The following is an 18,910-nucleotide window of genomic DNA, read 5'->3' on the forward strand; positions in this document are numbered from 1 at the left end:
TTGCGCAAAGCCAGTCTGCTCTAGATGATCACACCCTGCTCTTTGGGGCTATATCTGAAATAGTAAACACAACATCTAACATTGATACCCTGTGCATCGGCATGGCTGGGGGACAGTATAGGCTGACGACTCTTCTTATGGTGTGATGTGGACAAGGCCATCTTTTTCTGGGGATGAGAAGAGAGTTTAGCTGTATGGAAGTGAGCCATGCTAGGCTGTGTGGCCTCAAGACAAGATTCCTGGCCCTGTTTATGGAGTGGTGTTGACACAGTCTGGCAGACTGGGTTACATCTGGTAGGCTGGAGAGTTGGGGATTTCCTCAGTCACAGCAGGGACATGATGCTGGTGAGGGCCCCCTCCATGAGCTGTGCTGAGGAACATGTAGTGAAGCTCTCTCCTTGCAGCTTTCTCTGCTGGGCTGATCTTGAAAGCTGAGCAGATGTGCTGACCTCTCTGAGCTATGCTTAGGGCAAATCTCACAATGTCTCTTAACTGCACTTGGGAGTCTTTTTTGAGAAAGACTCTTCAAAGATTTAGGTTTTTTTTTCTGGAGGATGAGGGAAGAAAGCTGAGTGTGAGCTTTACCACAACAGGATGAACCTCATTCATGTCTCCTGCTAGCGTGGCTACTTCTTGAAGTGACTCACTGATCCTGTGAAATCTGTGACTCACTGTTGTCCTGACTTTGTTATGGCTTGGCCCATTGCTAGCAAGGAGGTGAGGGGTGGTGAGGGCATCTTGGTGGTATAATTTAGATGTATCGAGGTTGACTGCTCCCTTCCACCCACTCCCTGGCCTTGCGCAAGGTGGAGGCTGGCATGCAAAGGATGAAGGACCTGAGGATGGAGTCAGGATCCCTGAGACAAGCATCCTCCACTCAGCTGAGGAAGGTGAGCAGCCTCACAAAGGGGAAGGCGTGAAGGGAAAGGCACTGCAACAACGACAATGGAAGACACTGCACGCCAGCATGGAAGGTGATGCACTTTTATTTCTTGTCTCAACCCCCATCAAAGGCTAGGAGGTGTCCCCGGCATGGGGCACTGCTTACCCTTCGCTTTCCCCCCCAGACCCCAGAAACTCCCTGAAAGCTGGGGGGATGCCGTGGCCTCCCACTGAGTCCCCTGCAGCCTCCAGGGAGGGTGCCGGGGGCCGTGCCGTCCCCATCCTGCTGCAGCCAGAGCGCCGGCGGTAGCTGCTGGTGAGCAGAGTGTAGAGGAAGGGGTTGACACAGCTGTTGCCATAGGCCAGGCAGGTGACACTGAAGTTGAGATAAGCCTGGGTGGCGGGGCCAATGCCCAGCCCCTCACCCCAGTACAACCCAGCCAGCTGCCAGGCCCAGAAGGGGAGGAAGCAGGCCCAGTAAGCCACCACAATGGTGGAGATCCTGGAGAAGAGCCGCCGGGTTGGGGCCCGTCCAGCTGCCGGCAGCCCTGGGCCCCAGGCAGAGGACCGGTACGCCTGGGCCAGACGGGCATAGACGACACCCAGCACCATGCCAGGCACCAGGACGCTGGTGGCGAAGAGCACTGTCAGGTAGAACCGAAAGACCACTGGTGTCCAGGTAGGGACGCAGATGCGCTTGTGGGGGCCACGCCCCTCCCTCAGCTGGGTCATCACCATCATGGGGGCTGTAAGCAGGAGCGAGAGGAGCCAGAGGACGGTGCTGGCTAGCTTGCGGTAAGCATTGCCGGCTCGCCTGGCCTGCAGTGGCCTGGCCACCGCCCAGTACCTCTCCAGGCTCATGGCGGTCAGGAGGAAGATGCTAGCGTGCATGGTGAGGAGGTCCAGGCTGAGCAAAAGCCTGCACCCCACGTCCCCGAAGAACCAGTCATGGGCGAAGTAGGTACAGACCACAAAGGGAATGGTGGAGAGGTACAGGAGGTCAGCCAGGGCGAGGTTGATCACATAGACCCCCAAGGAGCCTGCTGAGCGGCCAGCCACCCATCCAGAGGCCACCGCCACCGTGTAGATGTTCCCCACCATCCCAGTGAGGCACATGACCAGCAGCACTGCACCCAGCGGCCCCGTGACCGGGCTGTCCCCTCCCAGGACACTACTGCCATCACCCCCACCACTGCTTTCCTCCGAGAAGCTGCCACCCTCAGGATCCTCTCCAGGCCTTGCACTGATGAGGGAAGGGTCACAAGACATCTTTGGGTAGGGCAAGCAAGAGCAAGTCAGGCTGTCAGAGACCTGTTCCTTCCTTCTGCCTTCCCCCCTCGCTGTATGGCACACAGCTAGCCTTAACACAAGAGGGAAGAATGGTGAGAGTTTAGCAGACATAGGGTACTCCAGAGAAGTCTATTCCTCACCTCCAGCTGCCCAGTCCATTTTGCTTATCTTGTCCATCACAAGCTCCGGTAGTTTTCCTTAACCACCAATGGGCTGAGAAGGGGATAGGTGCAAAATAACCTCTGCCAGCCAGGAGGAAACGTCTCTGGTCTTTGCTAGCTCCTCGTTTGATGCTTCTCCAGTGTTCGCTGAACCCAAAGAAACCAGCAGACTCAGTGGAAAAGTGGGTTTCTCCTTCTCCCAGGTCTGTTTCCTCTCAGCTCAGAGAAACTCTGGAGAGGTGGGCTCTGTCCCCCTGCACCAGACCCCAGGGAGTCACTTTGCCCACTGCACGGAGGAATGTGTCTGACTCACAGCTTAACACACCAGTGCGAACGCAGTCCCAGTTTATACTGGGCGCTCAGCCACTAGCTGAGGAGCTGTGCTGGCTTCCTCCTCTTTCTTGCAGACGTGTTCCTTCTTTCCCAGTGCATTCCTCCAGCTCCCTCTTCCTTCTTGTTCTTTTCCCTTTCATTTTCTCATTTCCCCTTGCATGGTTTTCCTCATTTGAAAGAGGATATAGCTGAAAGCCAAGACTCCCTAATGTGGCAGGGGGAAAAAGCATTGCATTGTAGCTTTAGAAGGGAAACAAGGGCCAGCCCTGAAAGTACAATAGGCAGGGAGCTGCCACACTGCTCTCCCTGGCCCTTAGCTAAGCCAGGCTGAGAGGGCTCGTCCCCTACTCCCTTCCAAGGACATCAGGATGCCTTGAGGCATAGACAGTGGATGTAGCCTCCAGTCTGCAACAAGCCCACCAGATGGTAGGACATCTCACATTTTCTATGATCTGGCCCTGTTCCACCCTTGTCACCCAATAAGCAGCAAGCTCCTAGAGACTCAAGAGGGCTGGATATTTTAGAGCCCTTCTTTCCTCCCTCTCCCCAGAGACCATCCTCCTTCTCTAAGCTTTCCCCCTCCTTCCCTCCAACCACCAGGACCTGCTGCCTCACCTCAGAGCAGGGAGCACTAGCTTGTTAGGTAGGCACCATTGCCTTCTAGTGGGGCATCACTGCATGACACCTGTGCCCCCACACTTCTGCACCCAAAGCTACGCTACCTCTGAGCCTCATTCATCTCAAGGAACAGACACGGTGGGACAGAATTTGCAGAGCAGAGCAGAGACAGATGCACCATTACTAAATGTGCTCTGCTCTTAGTTCACAGGGGGTTTCAGGCCACTCCAGCCACACTCTTTGCATTGTAGTGTATTAGCTTCACTGTGGCTGAGTCAAACGCCTCCACTCATCTACAGCAGTGATAACTCAGCAGCAAAAAGGAAAAGGAAGCATCCCATCAGTACTGCCCACACTCCACTAGGATCCAAGCTCATTCCCAAGCAATGTACTGCGTGCCACGGCAACAGCTTCAGCATGATCATGCCACATGAGCGGGCATGTAGTACACAGGGCATTGACAGAGGCAACGTGAGAGGCCTCTGAGTTATATCTGTCAGCTCTTGGCATGTCTGGGTCACTCTCTGTTACTCCTCTTCCCAGAGGAAAGCTGAATGTGCAGGTTGTTTAGATGGAGCTTAAGCTTTTCTTTAATGGACTGCCCCTTTTTCATGTTATCAGAACCAAAAGGCACTTCTTTTTGGAACACAAGCTTTGCAAAGGCTTTCAGTTTTTAAGCAAGTCATGCTCCTAACTGGGAAAGATCAGCAAACTGCAGTGAAAATATACTGTTAGGTGGAATGCTCCATTGTGCCATGGCAGCAGGATGAGTGATGCTGCTTCTCATCCAGGAAGTTGATGCTCCCAACTCATGGTGGTCTCAGCATAGAAAAGGGTCCCCAGAGAAGCAGAGGGGGACCATGACTTTGCCCATTTGGCTCTGATGGGAAGATTCACAGTCCACATGCCCTGGGAAATGCAATGAATAGCCATGGCTCCTTGCTCTGAATATGTGTGCTTTTTTTCAATAAATTACTTCATGCCTTAGCAGTTAGCAGCTCAGCTCATTTAGGAAGTTAAAATAAATTACAATGGGCTCTTTTAATGCATTTCTTTAGGAGCTAATTAAAACACTGTTTGCTTCATTAATTCCAGTTTGTTCCCCTTAACACGTAAGATGACTACTCTCACACTGCCTGCATAAAACTGCGGACACATCAGATGCTACAGTCAGCAGCAGATCTCAGCTGGTGCTTCCAGCACATGAAACACAGCTCTCCCAGGAGAGCTTGAAAAAATGATCTTTAAGATATGAATCATGGGTTAATTTAGTGGTTAGGACTAACTGTTACTAAAAGGACGTGAACATGCCTACTTCACTGTTATACTACTGCATAAAACTATATGTATATGTGATATACACTATATACATATGTAATGTATAGGGCAGAATGAAAGTGCCAGGCCTTTGACATACAGAGGAGGGAGCAGAGATCCATGTGCTACTATCTTCAGACACCAACCCCCTGGCTCTAGTAAAGACAACAGAAAGACTGAACTCTGTATCAGACAGGCCATAAGCTGTGCTCTGCAGGACCCAACATCTCTCCATTGGTTTGGCTAGAGACTCAAATTTGAAAGCTGAACTTTAGTGGCATGAATATCCCTCACAGCATCTTCCCTAGGGCAGTATTCCACCTCCCACCACTTTTTGTTGCACACACACACACACCCACATTATCGACATACACAAATGTATACACACACATTGGTTTTCAGCAGATCACTTAATCTTCCCTGTAGGAATCAGAAGAAGGTCTCTACGCAAATGTGGCCTGAAGAATCTTTCAAGCCCATACACGTAGGAAGAAGCAGGCCTCAAATTTGGCTGTTAGATTAAATCTTTTACGTGACCTTTCTCAACTACAGCTCCAACTGATCAAACATCTAGATGTTTCACATCTCTGTTGCCAGCAGAAAAGCCATTTCTTGTAAAGGAACAGTCTCTCCTGGTCCAGCAGCCCCCACAACCCATTGGGGTGTAGCTCAAGCCAGGCAGCTGTTTTCTCCCATAAGGTAGGTGGCTGTCTGCAGTTTCATGCAGTAGTGATGCTAAGTCCCACATCCAACACAGCAAGTGCCAAGTTTTCAAGGCTCAAATGACAGGCAAGGCCTGCCAGCATCCAGTCAGATCACAGCAATTTAACAGTGACAGGTTTGCACTGAGGATTCAGACTCACAAAATCTTGCACTTGAAAGGAAGCAGCTTAATTTGGCTCCCAGAACAAAGTGGACCGTCTATAGGGAAAAAAAGTGCTTCAAAGAGTGCTTCAAGAGCACTGTGTTTCTCTGACGTTGATATCCTCTCCTTTCCTGACAGCCCACCCAACAGGACCAGGTGGAGTTGAGTCATAATGAGGTTCCCACATGGCCTTCTAGGATTTAAACTTGAAGTAGGCTTCAACTGTAGTGAAGGAAAAAGGTGGTGCATTAGGGCAATACACTGAACCAGAGTACCCCGAGGGGAAGGATACAGCATCCAGGCACTTACTTGCATATTCCTGTGGTGTCATGGCCTGGTTGATGACACTAGTGAAGGCTGCGATCCAGTCCAGCTGGTCAGTCTCCGTCTCGCAGGTGAAGAGGTATTCCCGGTCGGGGGTGACAATCGTGAGGCCATAGTGCCAAGAGAAGTTTCCCTGTGTCCCCGAAGGCAATCCCTTCTGGACGCTATAGCCATTCTCTCTGCTGCCCACAAATACCTCACCCTTAGCAAATGCATCCTGCACATCAGGAGGGAAAGAGAGGGATTTACAGAATCCCAGAAGAACCAGGGAATAATAGCAGTGCACCTAAGGACAGGAGGAGAGTGGGTGAGGGCCAGGGATGTAGCAGCAAAAAGATCTGAAGGTGGTCAGGAGATTCAGAAGAGCAGGGAGGCTATGCTCAAAGACAGCGGTGGAAAGAAAAATTTAAGAGCATAGATCTCAAGAGGTCTGAGAGAGGAACTGCTGCTCCTGCCTCGCCATGTCATCTCCCATGACACTCTCCTCCCCATCACCACCTTTACACCGCTGCCCTCCCTGTTCTCATTGTCCACAGGCAGTGAAACAGAGAAAGCATGGGATTGACTAAGTGGGATGGGAAGGGGAAGACCTAGAGTACATTCAGAGAAGCTGGGGAACCTGCAAGCTTCCCTTACTGCAGAGAAAAGACTCTGGTTGCACTTTGACCCTGCCCTCAACACTGTTTCCTGCAGCTGCCAGAGGTCAGATCTCCCTCTCACCAAAGGGTCCTTGAAGTACATGAGCCTGCGGTGATCCAGCGTGAACCAGCGCTTCTTAAAAGCCTCTCTCTGCTGTGAAGGGAAGAGGTTATGTATGTAAGGAGACAGTGCCCTCTGCCGAAAGCAGTGTGAATGGATACCCAAAATTCATCCCAACCACTTGAACCAAGCCCCTGCCTTAACAGCAACCTCCTCCTCACCCTTTCTCAGCTGAGAGTGGGGAACAGTGTCGGGTTTTTCAGTCCGAACTGCTGTCCCCAACTCTTGGACTTCTGTGAAAGACCCCAGAGTCGAGACAGGAGAAATCTAGACACTAAATACCTGTAAGGTCACGAACACACAGACACATGCAGAGAGATCTGTTGTTCTGGGAGAAAGCAGGGACTCTGGCTTCATCTACTTTCACATGTGTCCTTCCCCTTCCTTTTATTCTCCCCTCCCTTGGTGCACACACACTGTTCCCACAGGTGTCTAAAGAGTCAGGGGGGAATGGGGAAACTGCAGGAGAAAAATATTGAAGTAGGGAAGGTCAGTGGCTCTTTGGCAGGTCCCTGATAGCTATTTTTTCTCTCACAGCAGCTCACCTTGGGACCAGTCTTCTCCATGTATCCCTCCTTCAGGAAGTTTCTTGTCAGCCGATTTCTGATCTGATAAAAAAAGCAAGAGTAAAATTCCCTTAGCCAGGTTTCTTTGCTATTTGCTTTCACCTGCCACCCTTCCTTCTATTCCCCCAAATTCAGCCACCTTTTAAATTCATGTTTGCATAACTGTCTAGCCAGGAGTCAATCCCATCTCCAAAGCCCCCAGAAACAGCAGAGAGCAGTTGTTCTCTGGCCATCACAGCCACTTTTCCACACACTTTCTCATCCTTCTGACTAAACACTGCAATTTCCACTTCTGTAGCTGGGGATCTAATAGTAACTAATGGTCTCTCTTATCACATAACCGAGTACCAGTGGGAGACTCAGCACCGCGCTCTAGTGCTGCCTTACCTCATTATCACTGGCAATGGGAAATGCTACCTTCAGATAATGGAACTGCACAGAGCGAATGGCATTGAACCAGTCCACTACCTCCTGAGAATGGAAAAGGACAGGACAGAAAGCTTAGCCAGAGCAACAGCGAGCCATCTGAACTCACCCAGCTGCACCCAACCCTATGTTAACTACAAATACAGCCAGCTCTCCCTCCCCAGCACCTACAGCATCTCCTTCACAGACACAAGGCCAGCACGGCTGCCCCATTCCCTGCATGCACAGGCAGCACATCTGCACATCTTCTATGGCAGCTCCTCCCACACAAACCAACTCAGCCAGTGCTCCTGCCCTGCTCCCTGCAGCAAAACTCTCCCACAGACACAGAAACACAGAGCCAGAATCCCCACCCTGTTACCTACAGCAACTCACACACACGTACCCCATTCTAGTCATGCTTCAGACTACTTAATACCAGCAGCTTCTCAAATCACCTCAATTGCTTTGCAGGGTTTGATGCTAAAACAAGATACCTTTCCACTTTCATGGTAGACAAATATATTCCGGGTCTTGTTGTCTTTGAGATAAGTGATCTGCAGGCCATTGGGGTTCCCAATCTTCACTGGCTGGAACGTAGCATTGATGACATCTATTTTAACATTGATTTTGGGTTCTTTGGCCTGAGAACAGAATGGCATTGGTTATGCATGAGCAATCCTAGTGGGAAAGAAACCTGAGTTGACTTAGTGGGGTAAGGCAGGGTCAGAGCACATTAAAAGGTAGTAACTACCCCTTCCCAACAAAACTGTAGTAGCACACGCTCCCTTCACTGTGTGGCATGCTCAAGCCCAAACAGTGGCTCAGCCCTTCCAATTCAGATTTGAGCTGTGCCTACTATGGAACTGCCAGTCGGACACTAAGAGTGCATCTGGCTTTACAGCTGAGCCAGTCTAAAGCCTAAGTGACCCCAAAAGGAAAGACCCCACTCCTGCTCCTCCCTACCTTAAGCCACTCCCTCCCTTGCAGCAGTATACTAGCACTTGCCTCGTTCATTTCAGGAGGTGAACTAGGAGAGGAGTAGCCTTCCTCAGAACAAACCAAACCAAACCATAGGTTTTTGCCAATTTGGCTCACAGTGGGGTAAGGCTGTTTCCAGTGATGGTGCAGGTTTACACAGCCAGGCAAATGGGTAGGGGTGAAGTGAAAGATCAGCCCCCAGCAGTGAGGGAAGGGTGTAGGGAAGTACAAAGGGAGGACATGGGGAAAATGTCACCCTGACAGTAGGAAGGGGACCCCTCTCCTCAGTGACATGTTTCTGTTATCATCCCTGGCATGGGATGAGCAAGGCAACCTCAGAAACATGCGTAGGAAATAGGAACGCCTCTGTGACCCTGCTGCCCTGGGTGGAGTATACACTGAGGTGGGAGGTGACCACCATACTCACATCCTGCTTCGTGAAATACTTCAGACATCCCTCTCTCTCAGACAAGAGGAACTTGCGGGGTAGGAACTGCCCGTTGTCTCGGCCTCGCTTCCAAAGGATGCCTTCCTTCACCCCTAGGAACAGAAAAGCCACTTTTAAAAGCATTCCCCTACAGGCATGGTAGGCATCAGAGAGCCACATCCAGCCTGGGATCCCAGCCACACTTCTGGGATAAAGCACACGATGGACTATTGCTGAGAACAAACACCTAAGAAGAAGAGGTCTCACCTCTGGCTTACGACTGAAGATGGTGTTGCTAGGTTTGCAGCCCAGATAAACAGTCACCAAAAGACATTCCTAGATGCTTCCCACCTCCTAGTCTGACTCCCACTACTGCCTGTGACAGCCATCTCTCCTGGCCCACGGCAGACACTGGCATGGGACCAGAACTCTTCCCACTTGATTCTGCAGGCCCTTGGGCTCCAGCACCTTGTATCACAGCACTGGCTGTGACATTTCAAAGACAACTGCTGTGGTTGGAGGGGGTGGCATGCAGCAGGACAGAAATTCCTTACTGCAGAGGTCTGGCTCCACCAGGACAGCAAATGCCTTTGAAAAAGGCCAGCTGGTAATACCAAGCTTGGAAGCAACCCTACGGCACTTGGGTAGTGCCAACATGTGCTGCCCACAACTTAAACTCCCCCAAAACAATGCCCTGTAGGTACCAACTGGATTCTCAGTATGTGTGGGATTTGCAACACTGACACTATGAGCTTTCTCCTCATGGTGCTCAAAAGCTTCCAGCAAAGGCAGCAGGCAGGATATTTTGATGCTGTGCTCTGCTCTTACCATCAGAATATGGCAGCTGTTTTCCTGGTTCCGTGAACTCTTTGCGTTCATATTTGGCCCGTATCCACTGTTCTCTCAGCACTCTGGAGAGAGAGGTGACAGGTAGCTCAGAAACAAACTAGAGGAACCCAGAACTGCCCTTCCCCCTTTTCTTCTGTATGCAGCAACTTACTGGCAGTCATTGTAGGTTGGCTGGTAATAGTAAATAGGGATGTGAGCTTCATATGTGGCTTTAGTCACAGCATTCCCATGCTTGGCCAGAAACTGCAGAGTTAGACAGAGAGTTAGTGCCTTCCCTTTGATGCATTCTCATGTTGGGCTTTTTCTTTCCTGGCCCACTACAGGGCTAGATGCACAAGGAGCTCTAATGGAGCATTCTCCTTTCCTGTCCACTGCAACATCCCAGCAAAGTCTGGATACAGGAAGCTGGGTCTCAAATGCCTTGTCTACTCTCAGAAGTTACACTGATTGCACCTGAATCAACAGAATGCCATAAATGTCACTTCTGTGGGGCTGGGTGCACACACACGCTCAGTGGATTTGCTGCAATGCCCCACATCTCCAGGGAAACAGAGTTCAATGACAGCTCTGTAATGCCGTCTGGGAGGACATTCCAAACCTCTTCGCTCCTCTCCAAAGAGCGATATGATACAGATTATTTTCTTTGGATCTCTGGAAAATTTTTTCAGTTCCCTGAAGATTAATGGGTTGAGGGGGGTGTAGCGGGGAGAAGTCAAGTTCCCATAAATGGCATTTTTCTCAAGAGATCACATTATATCTGAAAACTCTTCTCAGAGGACAGAATTCCCCAAGATTTTCCCTTTGGAATGCTGAAACCAAGAGGAGACGTTGAGGCCGGATGGTGCTGGCAAGTGGGAAATGAGTAATCTGGAGCAACAAAGACCCTGAGCCTTGGCAAGATACATTGCAAGAGCTCTGCATTTGCCAAAAAGTAACAGGACATGGGGAGACATGTAAGGCATCATCCTTCTCCCAGTGGGTTATGGGGAGTTATCCTCACTTCAGTATCCAGAGCATGAGTAGCAAAGGGACTACGTATCAGATTAAATCTCCAACTCTGTGAGGCCAAAGGGCCGATTTTCCCAGGATGTCTTGGTGTATAGCCTAGACCCAACCAACCTGACACACTAATGGGGATAAAGATCTCACCTGCACCTGAGCATCATCCCAGTGATCCATCTTCAGGGATTTTACTTTGCTGATGCTAGGGATGTTGCGGTGAATTCCTGAGCAGCTGAGGCATATAAAGACACCCAAAGTAGAGGATGCCCAGTCAGGATCTGAGGGTATAAAAACAGGGTATGACTAGAGGTGGTAAATCTCCCTGGAAGATATGCCTCACAAAGAACATAGTCTGGAGAAAGAGAGACCTGAGTGACCACAGTTTCATCCGAACTGATTAATTAACACCCAAGGTACAGGCAGGAAAAAGTACAGCTATTAGTCCCTCATTCCCCCTGCTTCCACTACTTCCTCTGAATCTCTGTTCACCTGAACCTTGAAAAACTCTGAAGTGGTCTGCGAACTCGCTTTGCATAAAGGGTCACCCAAGATGAAACTGAAACTGCCTCTGGGAAAAGGCTCCAGGAGCTGTTTAGTGCAACACAGCAAACCCCCAACAGTATTTAGCTCTGGAAGTGGAAAGCAGCCTTGGATCCAAAATTCTCCAGGGAATTTAAGAAGGCAAAGTGGTAATAATTAGCCTAGTCTTAATTTGGCTTGGGTAGTACACTCCACGTGCCCCTTTTAGGAGGAGTATGATGGGTGTTTTTAGCAGCACCTGTAGGACCTCAAACTGGATACCCTTTTGAGAGGGCAAGCACTTCAGTAAAAGAAACCTCTGAGGTACCTGTGGTACGTTGTCAGTTCATAGCTGAGTCACAGAGAAGACAATGCCCTCCTGAATCATGCCTTCTTTCTGGAGCAGTTAGGATTTCACCGGGAACTTTCCTGTCAGGTCCTGACTGGGCATGACCTTGATCTGTATTTGAGATCTGACATGACTACAACCCACAGTGCTGCAGCTACACAGCCCCTGTTCATCGGCACTACAATGTCCTTCTTCCCACCAGTGCTGTGGCAGCATCCCCTTCCTCCTCCCTTGCCAACTCACCTCCACGGAGAGGAAGCAAATGTCCAGACAGAGCAATATCTCCCTCTCTGCCCCAGGCTCCTGTGCAGTCGGATAGCCAGCACCAAACTGCTGCTAGAGATCAGGCCCCAGCTCCCTGCTTCTGACTCTTCCTCTAGCAACCCTTAGAGACTCACCTGGCTTCCCACAGTCTGCACACAAAGAGTTTTCTGCCCTTCTCCACACCTCCTTCAGGGCCTTCATGCTCCTCTCGCTGCCTCCAGCCATCATGTCCAAATGCTATTCCTCTGGGCAGGGCAGGGCAGGGCCAGGAGGGCAGCTGCCTGCACCTTCTGCACCTGTGGGCCAACCCACTGCGTTGCCCAGGGGAGAAGGAGACACCAGAGACCCAGAAACTCTTGCAGACAGAGGAAAAAGGGGAAGGCAGAAGCCGTAAGGTTAATGGAAGAAGTGTGGAGGCCTGACAGCACACCTGAGCCAGCCAAGCACGACTGCAGGGGCAAAGAGGCTGGAGGCTGAAGTGCACCCAGACTGTGAGTGAGGAGGAGGAGGAGGAGACCTGCCCCTTGGGCGTGGAGGGAAGTGCAGCAATTAACCACAGAACTGGTTTTTCCGCATTTCTGCTGGTTAAAGGACAGGCCAGGAAAAGAGCGCAAGCAGCAAGAGAGCTGATAAAGGCGAGGCAGCCCTGGATGAGCAACCGCTGGGCCATGTCAGGACTCGTCATGCTCTGTGGGCCGGCGGGGGTTGGTTTTGGCTACCCCTGCAGTGCTTCAGGAGCTTCAACCAAAGTCAGCTGACCACCGCACAAGCATTACATCCATTTTTAGGATAAGAACTGGAGGGCAAGAAAGGTTCAAGAGTTCAGCCAAAGTCACTTGAACCAGCAGCCAAGAACACAGCTGATGCCCCCACCTACTTGCGCCGATACCCGTCTCCATCAATTACAGAACGACAGCTGTTCAGCCAGGTCCTGCATCTTGGAGACTCAAGTGTCAGAGCTGAGACATGTCTCTGCACTTGCCTCCCCCACCTAAGAGCATCACAGGTGCCACTGACACCAAGCAACAAGAACAGCTTGAAATAAACTCTCAGACCTTTCCTGAAGAAATACAGATGTTAACTATTTGGAGGAATAGCCTTTATTAAAGATGCAGATATGAAATACTCAGAGCAGTGGCAGTGCCAGTCCTATGGTGAGAGATTGGGTGCTACACTGAGGGCATAAGGCAGTGCCACAGGAGCCTTTCGCCAGGAGGGAGCTGAAGAGGAGTGGGAGCTGGAGGCACCCAAGCCTGAAGGATCACTCTGCCCACCCCAGGCTAACAGCAGACACCTGTAAGGTCCACAACACCACCTCCTCCCTCCTGGCCCCAGCTTGGAGGAAAATGTGTACCAGGAGCAGGTGAGGGAAGAAGAGGACCTGATGCCAGCCCCGCAGCCTAGGCAGCGGCCCTACATGGCCAGCCTCCCTCCCAATCACCCCACCACCGGTGATACCTGAGAATCCCCTGGACCCACCCCATCCTCAGTCAACAAGGGCCTCCCACTTAACGCCTCATGAAAAAACCAGCCCCTTCCCCCCCGCCCCCAGCGAGGCGCGGGTGGCACAAAATGGCGGGCGGGGAAGGGACCGCCCTTCACGACCGGGCTGCGGCGGAAGGGGTGGGCGTCGGCAGCAGCAGCGTGGTGCCGCCATGGCCCGCAAGAAAAAGCGTTCGGGCGGCCGGGACGGGCGGCTGGTGGTGACTTTCGACGAAGATAAGCGGAGGTGAGGGCGCGCGGGCGGGCGGGACCCGGGGCGGAGGGAGGAGGCATCCCTGGGTGTGGGGGTCGCTAAAAGCTGGGGGGTTTCTGTGTTGCCGGTGGCAGGGAGTACCTGACCGGTTTCCACAAGCGGAAGGTGGAGCGGAGGAAGGCGGCGCTGGAGGAGATCAAGCGGAAGCTGAAGGAGGAGCAGAGAAAGATGAAGGAGGAGGTATTCCTCCATGCACCCCCAGACCCTCCGCGGGTCGCGCTGAGAAGGGGGTCCCCCTTCCCGCCATGGCAGGCTGGGACTGGGGCGGGGAGCGGGCCGCGGGTCAGGAGGGGTCTTCGGGCTTCCCCGCTTGCAGGGGGACGGGGCCGTCCCGGGCGGAGGGCGGGCGGCTGGAGCGGCAGAAGCGCCGCAGTGACCTGTTTCCATCCCTCAGCGGCACCAGGAGTATCTGAAGATGCTGAGCGAGAGGGAGGAGGCGCTCGGTACGTGGTGGCCGGTGGTGGGCGCTGGGTCCCCGGCAGCGTGAGGGGCGGGAGGTGGGCGCCCGTGGTCTGACACCCTTGGCTGGGCGGTGGGAGCTAGAGTAGGGATGCTCCCGCTTCACCCGGCGGGGTCGGCTCCTCGCCGTCCCCCTGGGAAGCTGGGCTGCGATCTGAGCCCGCAGCCCTCTGTCTCTGGCGGGCTGTGCGGAAAGGAACATGCAGGAGGATGTCTCCAAGGTGTTAGCCAGATCCCCTCTGCTGGGAGGAGGAGCTTGTCCTTCATGCTTTGTAGTGCCAGTGTTCAAGCCACTCCGCTCTCTAACTCTGCATGCAAAGGCTGGGTCACCACCCCCAGCGTGGCAGTGCAGAAACGTGTGAGAAGTTGGGCACTTTGTAGTGTAGGATTTCTTGTCTCCCCAGATGAGGCTGATGAACTGGAGCACTTGGTGACATCGCAGACAGAGTCTGTGAACATCGACCACCCAAACCACATTGTAACAGTGACCACCATCAGTGACCTGGACCTCTCAGGGGCGCGCCAGCTGGGACTGACCACTCCTGTGGTAAAACCTCTTGATGCTTCTCTGATTGTGTCAGCTGTAAGCATTCCTGGGGCTGGTTAGGTAGGACTAGTACTCCTTGCATATGCCCAAAGACATGCAGTTGTCTGGGAGCAGGTATGAAAAGGGAAACTTGTAACTTTCACATTCCTCCACAACTTATGTTGGGCCTCTAAAGGCGAGGAAATGTCCTGTGTGAACAGCTCACTCCAAACCTCCCTGGAATCCTTTGCTAGTCCCAGCTGATTCTGTGTAAGTGAAAGGTGCCACAGGGCTGGATGGGGGAGAATGTAGTATATTAAAAGCAGCAAGATTTCAGACTTTGCTTCATGTACTGTCTTCAACCTCTTTCCTGTGTCCTGTCCAGGAAGGATTACTGTTTGCATGAGGAGGGATTTCTCTCCATTAACCTGTTTGGACCACGTATAAGGAAACCATTCAGTTTTGGTTGTGGTGGCTTTTATTCTCAAAATGTATTTTAAGTGAGACCTCATATTTTTTCATAGAGGCTTTCAGGCCCTGGTTGACTTGATCCTTTTCATCTTTATGACCCGTGGCTGGATTTGAGCTCTCTGGGGAAGTGTCTGTGTTAACCTCTTATACTTGCAAGGTCGTCAATCTCATCTGAAAATCCACTTAAATTGGTTTTGGTGGTAATTTAAGAAAAAAGCTGAAACCTTCAGTTCATAGTTTAGACTTCAGTTGCATGGCCGTTAAGATCATGCTGAAGTTTTTGGATCTTAGGGTAGATTACTGTAGGACTTCTTGCTGGTTGTCCCTTTCTGAGTGGCTGCAATAAGTAAGCTTGATATTTGGACAGCAAGGAATGTGGAGAACTAGAAAAACTTCATCCATGACTAGATGGTTCCAAAACAGAATGAAACCAAGAAGGCAGCAGAAACACCAGAATCTCAAGACTACCTGTTTTAATGTGTCTACAGGGATTTTTCTCTTTTGCTTCCTTTTCAAGGGAAAAAATGATGGATCGGAAGAAGAGAAAGGGGAAGAGGTGATGAACAAGCCTGTAAGAGCAATGCCCAAGAAGTCCAGAAACCCATTCCTTTCTGAAAAGTATGTATAAATTCATTCAACTCTTCGCTGCTAGGCTCTGCAAGCTGATCAGGAAGATCTTGTGTTCCCAGATCAGCAGTGTGGTGGCAGGAAGGGGGATACTGTGCTGCCTGGGCGCTGGTGGGCAGGAGCCAGCAGAGGGCACTGGCAGAGCACAAGCCTGCCCTGGTCTCTCCATTCCCCTCACATTGATCCCTGGTGACAGCGGCAGGAGGAGGAGGAAGACGACACAGTGCAGGGTGGGCTTTGTCCTGAACTCTTTACCTAGTCTTTCTCCAGATATTGCAGGCAAGGGTGCGTTGCAGGGTGCAGAGTCTGAAGGTCAAAAGACCCTAAAGCTGTAGACTTGCAGGTTTCCTGCCCTGTCAGGATGATGCCCAGCATAGTGGAGTTCCCCTGGGGCTTACTGTGGCTGGTGTCCACTCCTGCTGGGCCATGCAGGGCTCTCCTGCTATTGTTGTGGTATTGCCTTGCAGACTTCGGTCCCCAAACATTTCTCTCTTCCTGCCCTGCACAGGATCTCTTCTCTTACTGCCACGCTGCACATGCACAGCCGGAAAAAGACGAAAGGAAAGAGACCCCAGCGTGGGCAAGGCCCACACAAGAAAATCCAGAAATCCAGCACAGGGCGAACCACTAAGACACAGCGACGGAGGCTGACAGGGAAAATGGGCCGTGACCAAGATTAACAGAGAAACTAGTGCTTGGACCAGCAGTTGAGACAGTGTTCCACATGTGGCCTGCTGCTCTTTGGAGCCCCTTGATCATGGTCAAGGGCCTCGTTTACTTGGTTTTCTGACCAGCAGTGAGCCCATTTCAGCCTTTCTCTCACCTTGTGAGCACTGGCCGGGGCAACTAGACGCTTTACCCATTTATTTCTCCAGTGATCTCCACCTAAGTGTCTGGGTGCCATGATGTCTCTTAACTTCTACTGGGGCTTGGATTCTCTGTTTGGCATAATCCTTCCATCCTTGGGTCTCCCCTTTCAGAGCTGATACTTGGCTTTATCAAAGGACAGGATCTGGGGCTGAGTGCAACAGGCACATTGTCAGGGCACATTGTCAAGAGCTCCTCTTCAACTCATGCAGCAGTACCCTGACGTTTCTGCTGTGTAGCAAATCATTTGTCCATGGAGACACGGTGTTGTCTCATGTTTCTTCTCCGGTGCCAAACCTGAATGTAGGGGTACTTTTTCTTTGGTACCTTTGCCAGGTAAAAGTTGGTAACTTTGTGAATAAATTTTTTATGAAGTCGTTTTGCTAAGAGAAAAATATTTGTGACTTATTTGAAGCATAACAGCAACAGCTAATGCCAGTACTAGCTGGAAAGAGGGGAGATGATTCCTGGTACTTAAAGGATATTGAAATCCACTGGTCCTCGGGAAATGGAATAGCTAGGAGCTATTTCTGTTGTAACACAGAGCCGGCCAGAGCAGGAATGGCTTGTTGCATTGTCTGCTGAATGTGCTGATCTTAATTGCGATAGCTGGGAGTATGAAATGCCCTAATGCCCTTGCTGTATGTGTGTGGCCTGCTCTGGGGTGGGAGGGGCAGAGGCTGCCCTTTACCTCAGTGCCACTGCAGTCGTCAGCAGTTAACTGCCTTTCTTAGGACCTCAGTATGTGTTTTAGCATGGATGCCTTGCATGGTTGGTGTTGAGGAATGCCAGTGGCAAAACTGGGAGTGAATCCTCTGAAGAAGAAAGCAAGCCTAGGCAGCATGCTGGCCTCTGTCCTCAAGTGTCTGTGGGAGACTCTGGCTATTCTGCCTTTGGCAGCCAGGCCCCCTCCCTTGCTGCATGTGTACTGGTGAGGAAATGACAAAGGGAAAAAGGCCTGTGTGGCCAGAACCCACACCAGAAAATTGGCAACCCAGCAGTGGGTGGGTATGTAGATTCCCCATGCCAGAAATGGGAGTGGGAAGAGTAAACCAGTGCCTGGGGCTTTACGGAGGAACAGAGCAATGCTGATGGCTGCCAGCTGCTAAAGCTAACAGCACCAGCTTGATGTGTATATCCTCATTTCTTAGAGTGTGCACATGCAAACACACAAATTCTTTGGAGTGCACTGGGGAGGGGGGATCTGATCTCAACACTGAGAGCAGCTATGCAAGTTCTGCTACAGCATGTTCCTCTGGAGGGAGCTGTGTGATGCACATGCTTGTGGGGAGGAATGGGGTATGTACCTCCCTTTCTCCTCTGAAAAAGGTAACTGGCAGGGAAGTGGACACTTATGCCATGTGCCACCAGTGCCTTGTGTGCTTGGACTCTGAGTCCCATCCTGAGCTGAGGCTTGGTGCTCTTGGGCACTAATTCTGAGTAACACTGGCCACATCATAGAAGTCCTCACTTCCAAAATAGCGACAGTGAGCTTCTCTTGCTCTGCTGTAATGGTCACTCCAGAAAGCTCATGGGGTTTAATGTGTGACTTGCCCACCTTCCTGTCTTACCTCGGGGTGTTGAGTGTTTCAGAGCTGCAGAAACACAGCTCGGGGGGGAAAGGCCAAAAGCAATGCATCCAGAGTGTCCCAGTGGTACCATGTGCAGAGCACAAAGTGTTTCTTGTTCTGGTTTGGGAGTTACATGCTCTAGAGCCATTCCGTGGTGGTTGGCTTTGAGAGGGATGTAGGAGGGAAGAAGGAAGTTCTGTTTGGAGCAGTGTGCCACACCAAGGGGACTGCAGCTCAAAGCTGGAGGGCCGTCTGACACCCTTGGTCGTACAGCAGCTTTCTCCTCTCTGGGACCCAGTGCCTTGTGGAATGACCGTGGGCAGAAGGTGCCTTGCACTTGCCCCCACCCCAGAGTTCTCCCTGGAGCTGGAATGGATGCTGTTAAGGAAATGTACAGTTCATGTGTTTGTGAAATCTGCTGAAGTGTGGAGTGTGAACTGTAGGTTGGGTTGCCTTACACAGCCTGTAGATGGCCTGGCGTGCTGGCTGGGACAGCGCTGGATTACCTCTTTATAATCCTGCTGAGATGGTAAGAGTGACCTCAATAGCACTTCAGTGTTTGTTATTTTGCTGCTAGGTGATTTAGAAGAAACTCTCTTTTAGTTTGTTTCCCCAGCCCTAATAACTCTTGATTCTTTCTCAAGTGTCAGCCTCCAACAGCCTCTGCCATGCTCTGAAGACTTCCAGTTCCTGCTGGAAGTTGTGTTTTTCACATTTAAAAA

The 18,910-nt window shown here is 51.3% G+C and overlaps 3 protein-coding genes across 8 annotated transcripts; 1 reads left to right on the plus strand and 2 right to left on the minus strand.

Moving 5' to 3' along the window:
* Positions 1-975: 975 nt before the first annotated feature.
* On the minus strand, positions 976-3,395 carry LOC142049311 (urotensin-2 receptor-like). Its single transcript, XM_075076916.1, has one exon. It carries the CDS (start codon positions 2,281-2,283, stop codon positions 1,045-1,047), a length of 1,239 nt encoding a protein of 412 aa, XP_074933017.1. The 5' UTR covers positions 2,284-3,395; the 3' UTR covers positions 976-1,044.
* Positions 3,396-3,531: 136 nt separating this feature from the next.
* LOC142049299 (arf-GAP with dual PH domain-containing protein 1-like) lies at positions 3,532-13,544 on the minus strand. 6 transcript variants are annotated; one of them, XM_075076850.1, is made up of 11 exons: positions 12,046-13,544; positions 10,927-11,057; positions 9,929-10,020; positions 9,757-9,839; positions 8,929-9,041; positions 8,018-8,164; positions 7,503-7,586; positions 7,095-7,157; positions 6,511-6,582; positions 5,776-6,007; positions 3,532-5,688 (listed from the first exon to the last, which is right to left on the minus strand). In XM_075076850.1, the coding sequence occupies exons 1-11, from the start codon at positions 12,137-12,139 to the stop codon at positions 5,660-5,662; spliced, it is 1,140 nt and encodes a 379-aa protein (XP_074932951.1). In that variant the 5' UTR covers positions 12,140-13,544; the 3' UTR covers positions 3,532-5,659. The 6 variants fall into 6 exon arrangements, 4 of the variants coding, with proteins under 4 accessions (XP_074932951.1, XP_074932980.1, XP_074932970.1 ...); XM_075076879.1 differs by lacking the exon at positions 7,503-7,586 and having other exon boundaries at positions 12,046-12,408; XM_075076869.1 differs by lacking the exon at positions 6,511-6,582 and having other exon boundaries at positions 12,046-12,408.
* Positions 13,481-17,012, plus strand: NOL12 (nucleolar protein 12). Its single transcript, XM_075076929.1, has 6 exons — positions 13,481-13,640; positions 13,742-13,847; positions 14,062-14,110; positions 14,531-14,673; positions 15,641-15,741; positions 16,259-17,012. The coding sequence occupies exons 1-6, from the start codon at positions 13,567-13,569 to the stop codon at positions 16,428-16,430; spliced, it is 645 nt and encodes a 214-aa protein (XP_074933030.1). The 5' UTR covers positions 13,481-13,566; the 3' UTR covers positions 16,431-17,012.
* Positions 17,013-18,910: the final 1,898 nt, after the last annotated feature.

This window comes from Phalacrocorax aristotelis, chromosome 1, assembly GCF_949628215.1.
Source record: "Phalacrocorax aristotelis chromosome 1, bGulAri2.1, whole genome shotgun sequence".
Classification (NCBI taxonomy): domain Eukaryota; kingdom Metazoa; phylum Chordata; class Aves; order Suliformes; family Phalacrocoracidae; genus Phalacrocorax; species Phalacrocorax aristotelis.

Excerpts from the sequence above, each read along its gene's own strand:
- LOC142049311 (XM_075076916.1), bottom strand. The coding sequence starts at position 2,283 with ATGTCTGCTAAACTCTCACCATTCTTCCCTCTTGTGTTAAGGCTAGCT.
- LOC142049299 (XM_075076850.1), bottom strand. The coding sequence starts at position 12,139 with ATGATGGCTGGAGGCAGCGAGAGGAGCATGAAGGCCCTGAAGGAGGTG. Across the intron at positions 9,042-9,756 it reads ACAGCTGCCATATTCTGATG|GGGTGAAGGAAGGCATCCTT; the intron begins GTAAGAGCAGAG and ends TTCTGTTCCTAG. Across the intron at positions 5,689-5,775 it reads GACACCACAGGAATATGCAA|TTGAAGCCTACTTCAAGTTT; the intron begins GTAAGTGCCTGG and ends CCTTCACTACAG.
- NOL12 (XM_075076929.1), top strand. The coding sequence starts at position 13,567 with ATGGCCCGCAAGAAAAAGCGTTCGGGCGGCCGGGACGGGCGGCTGGTG. Across the intron at positions 13,848-14,061 it reads AGAGAAAGATGAAGGAGGAG|CGGCACCAGGAGTATCTGAA; the intron begins GTATTCCTCCAT and ends TCCATCCCTCAG. Across the intron at positions 14,674-15,640 it reads TGGGACTGACCACTCCTGTG|GGAAAAAATGATGGATCGGA; the intron begins GTAAAACCTCTT and ends TTCCTTTTCAAG.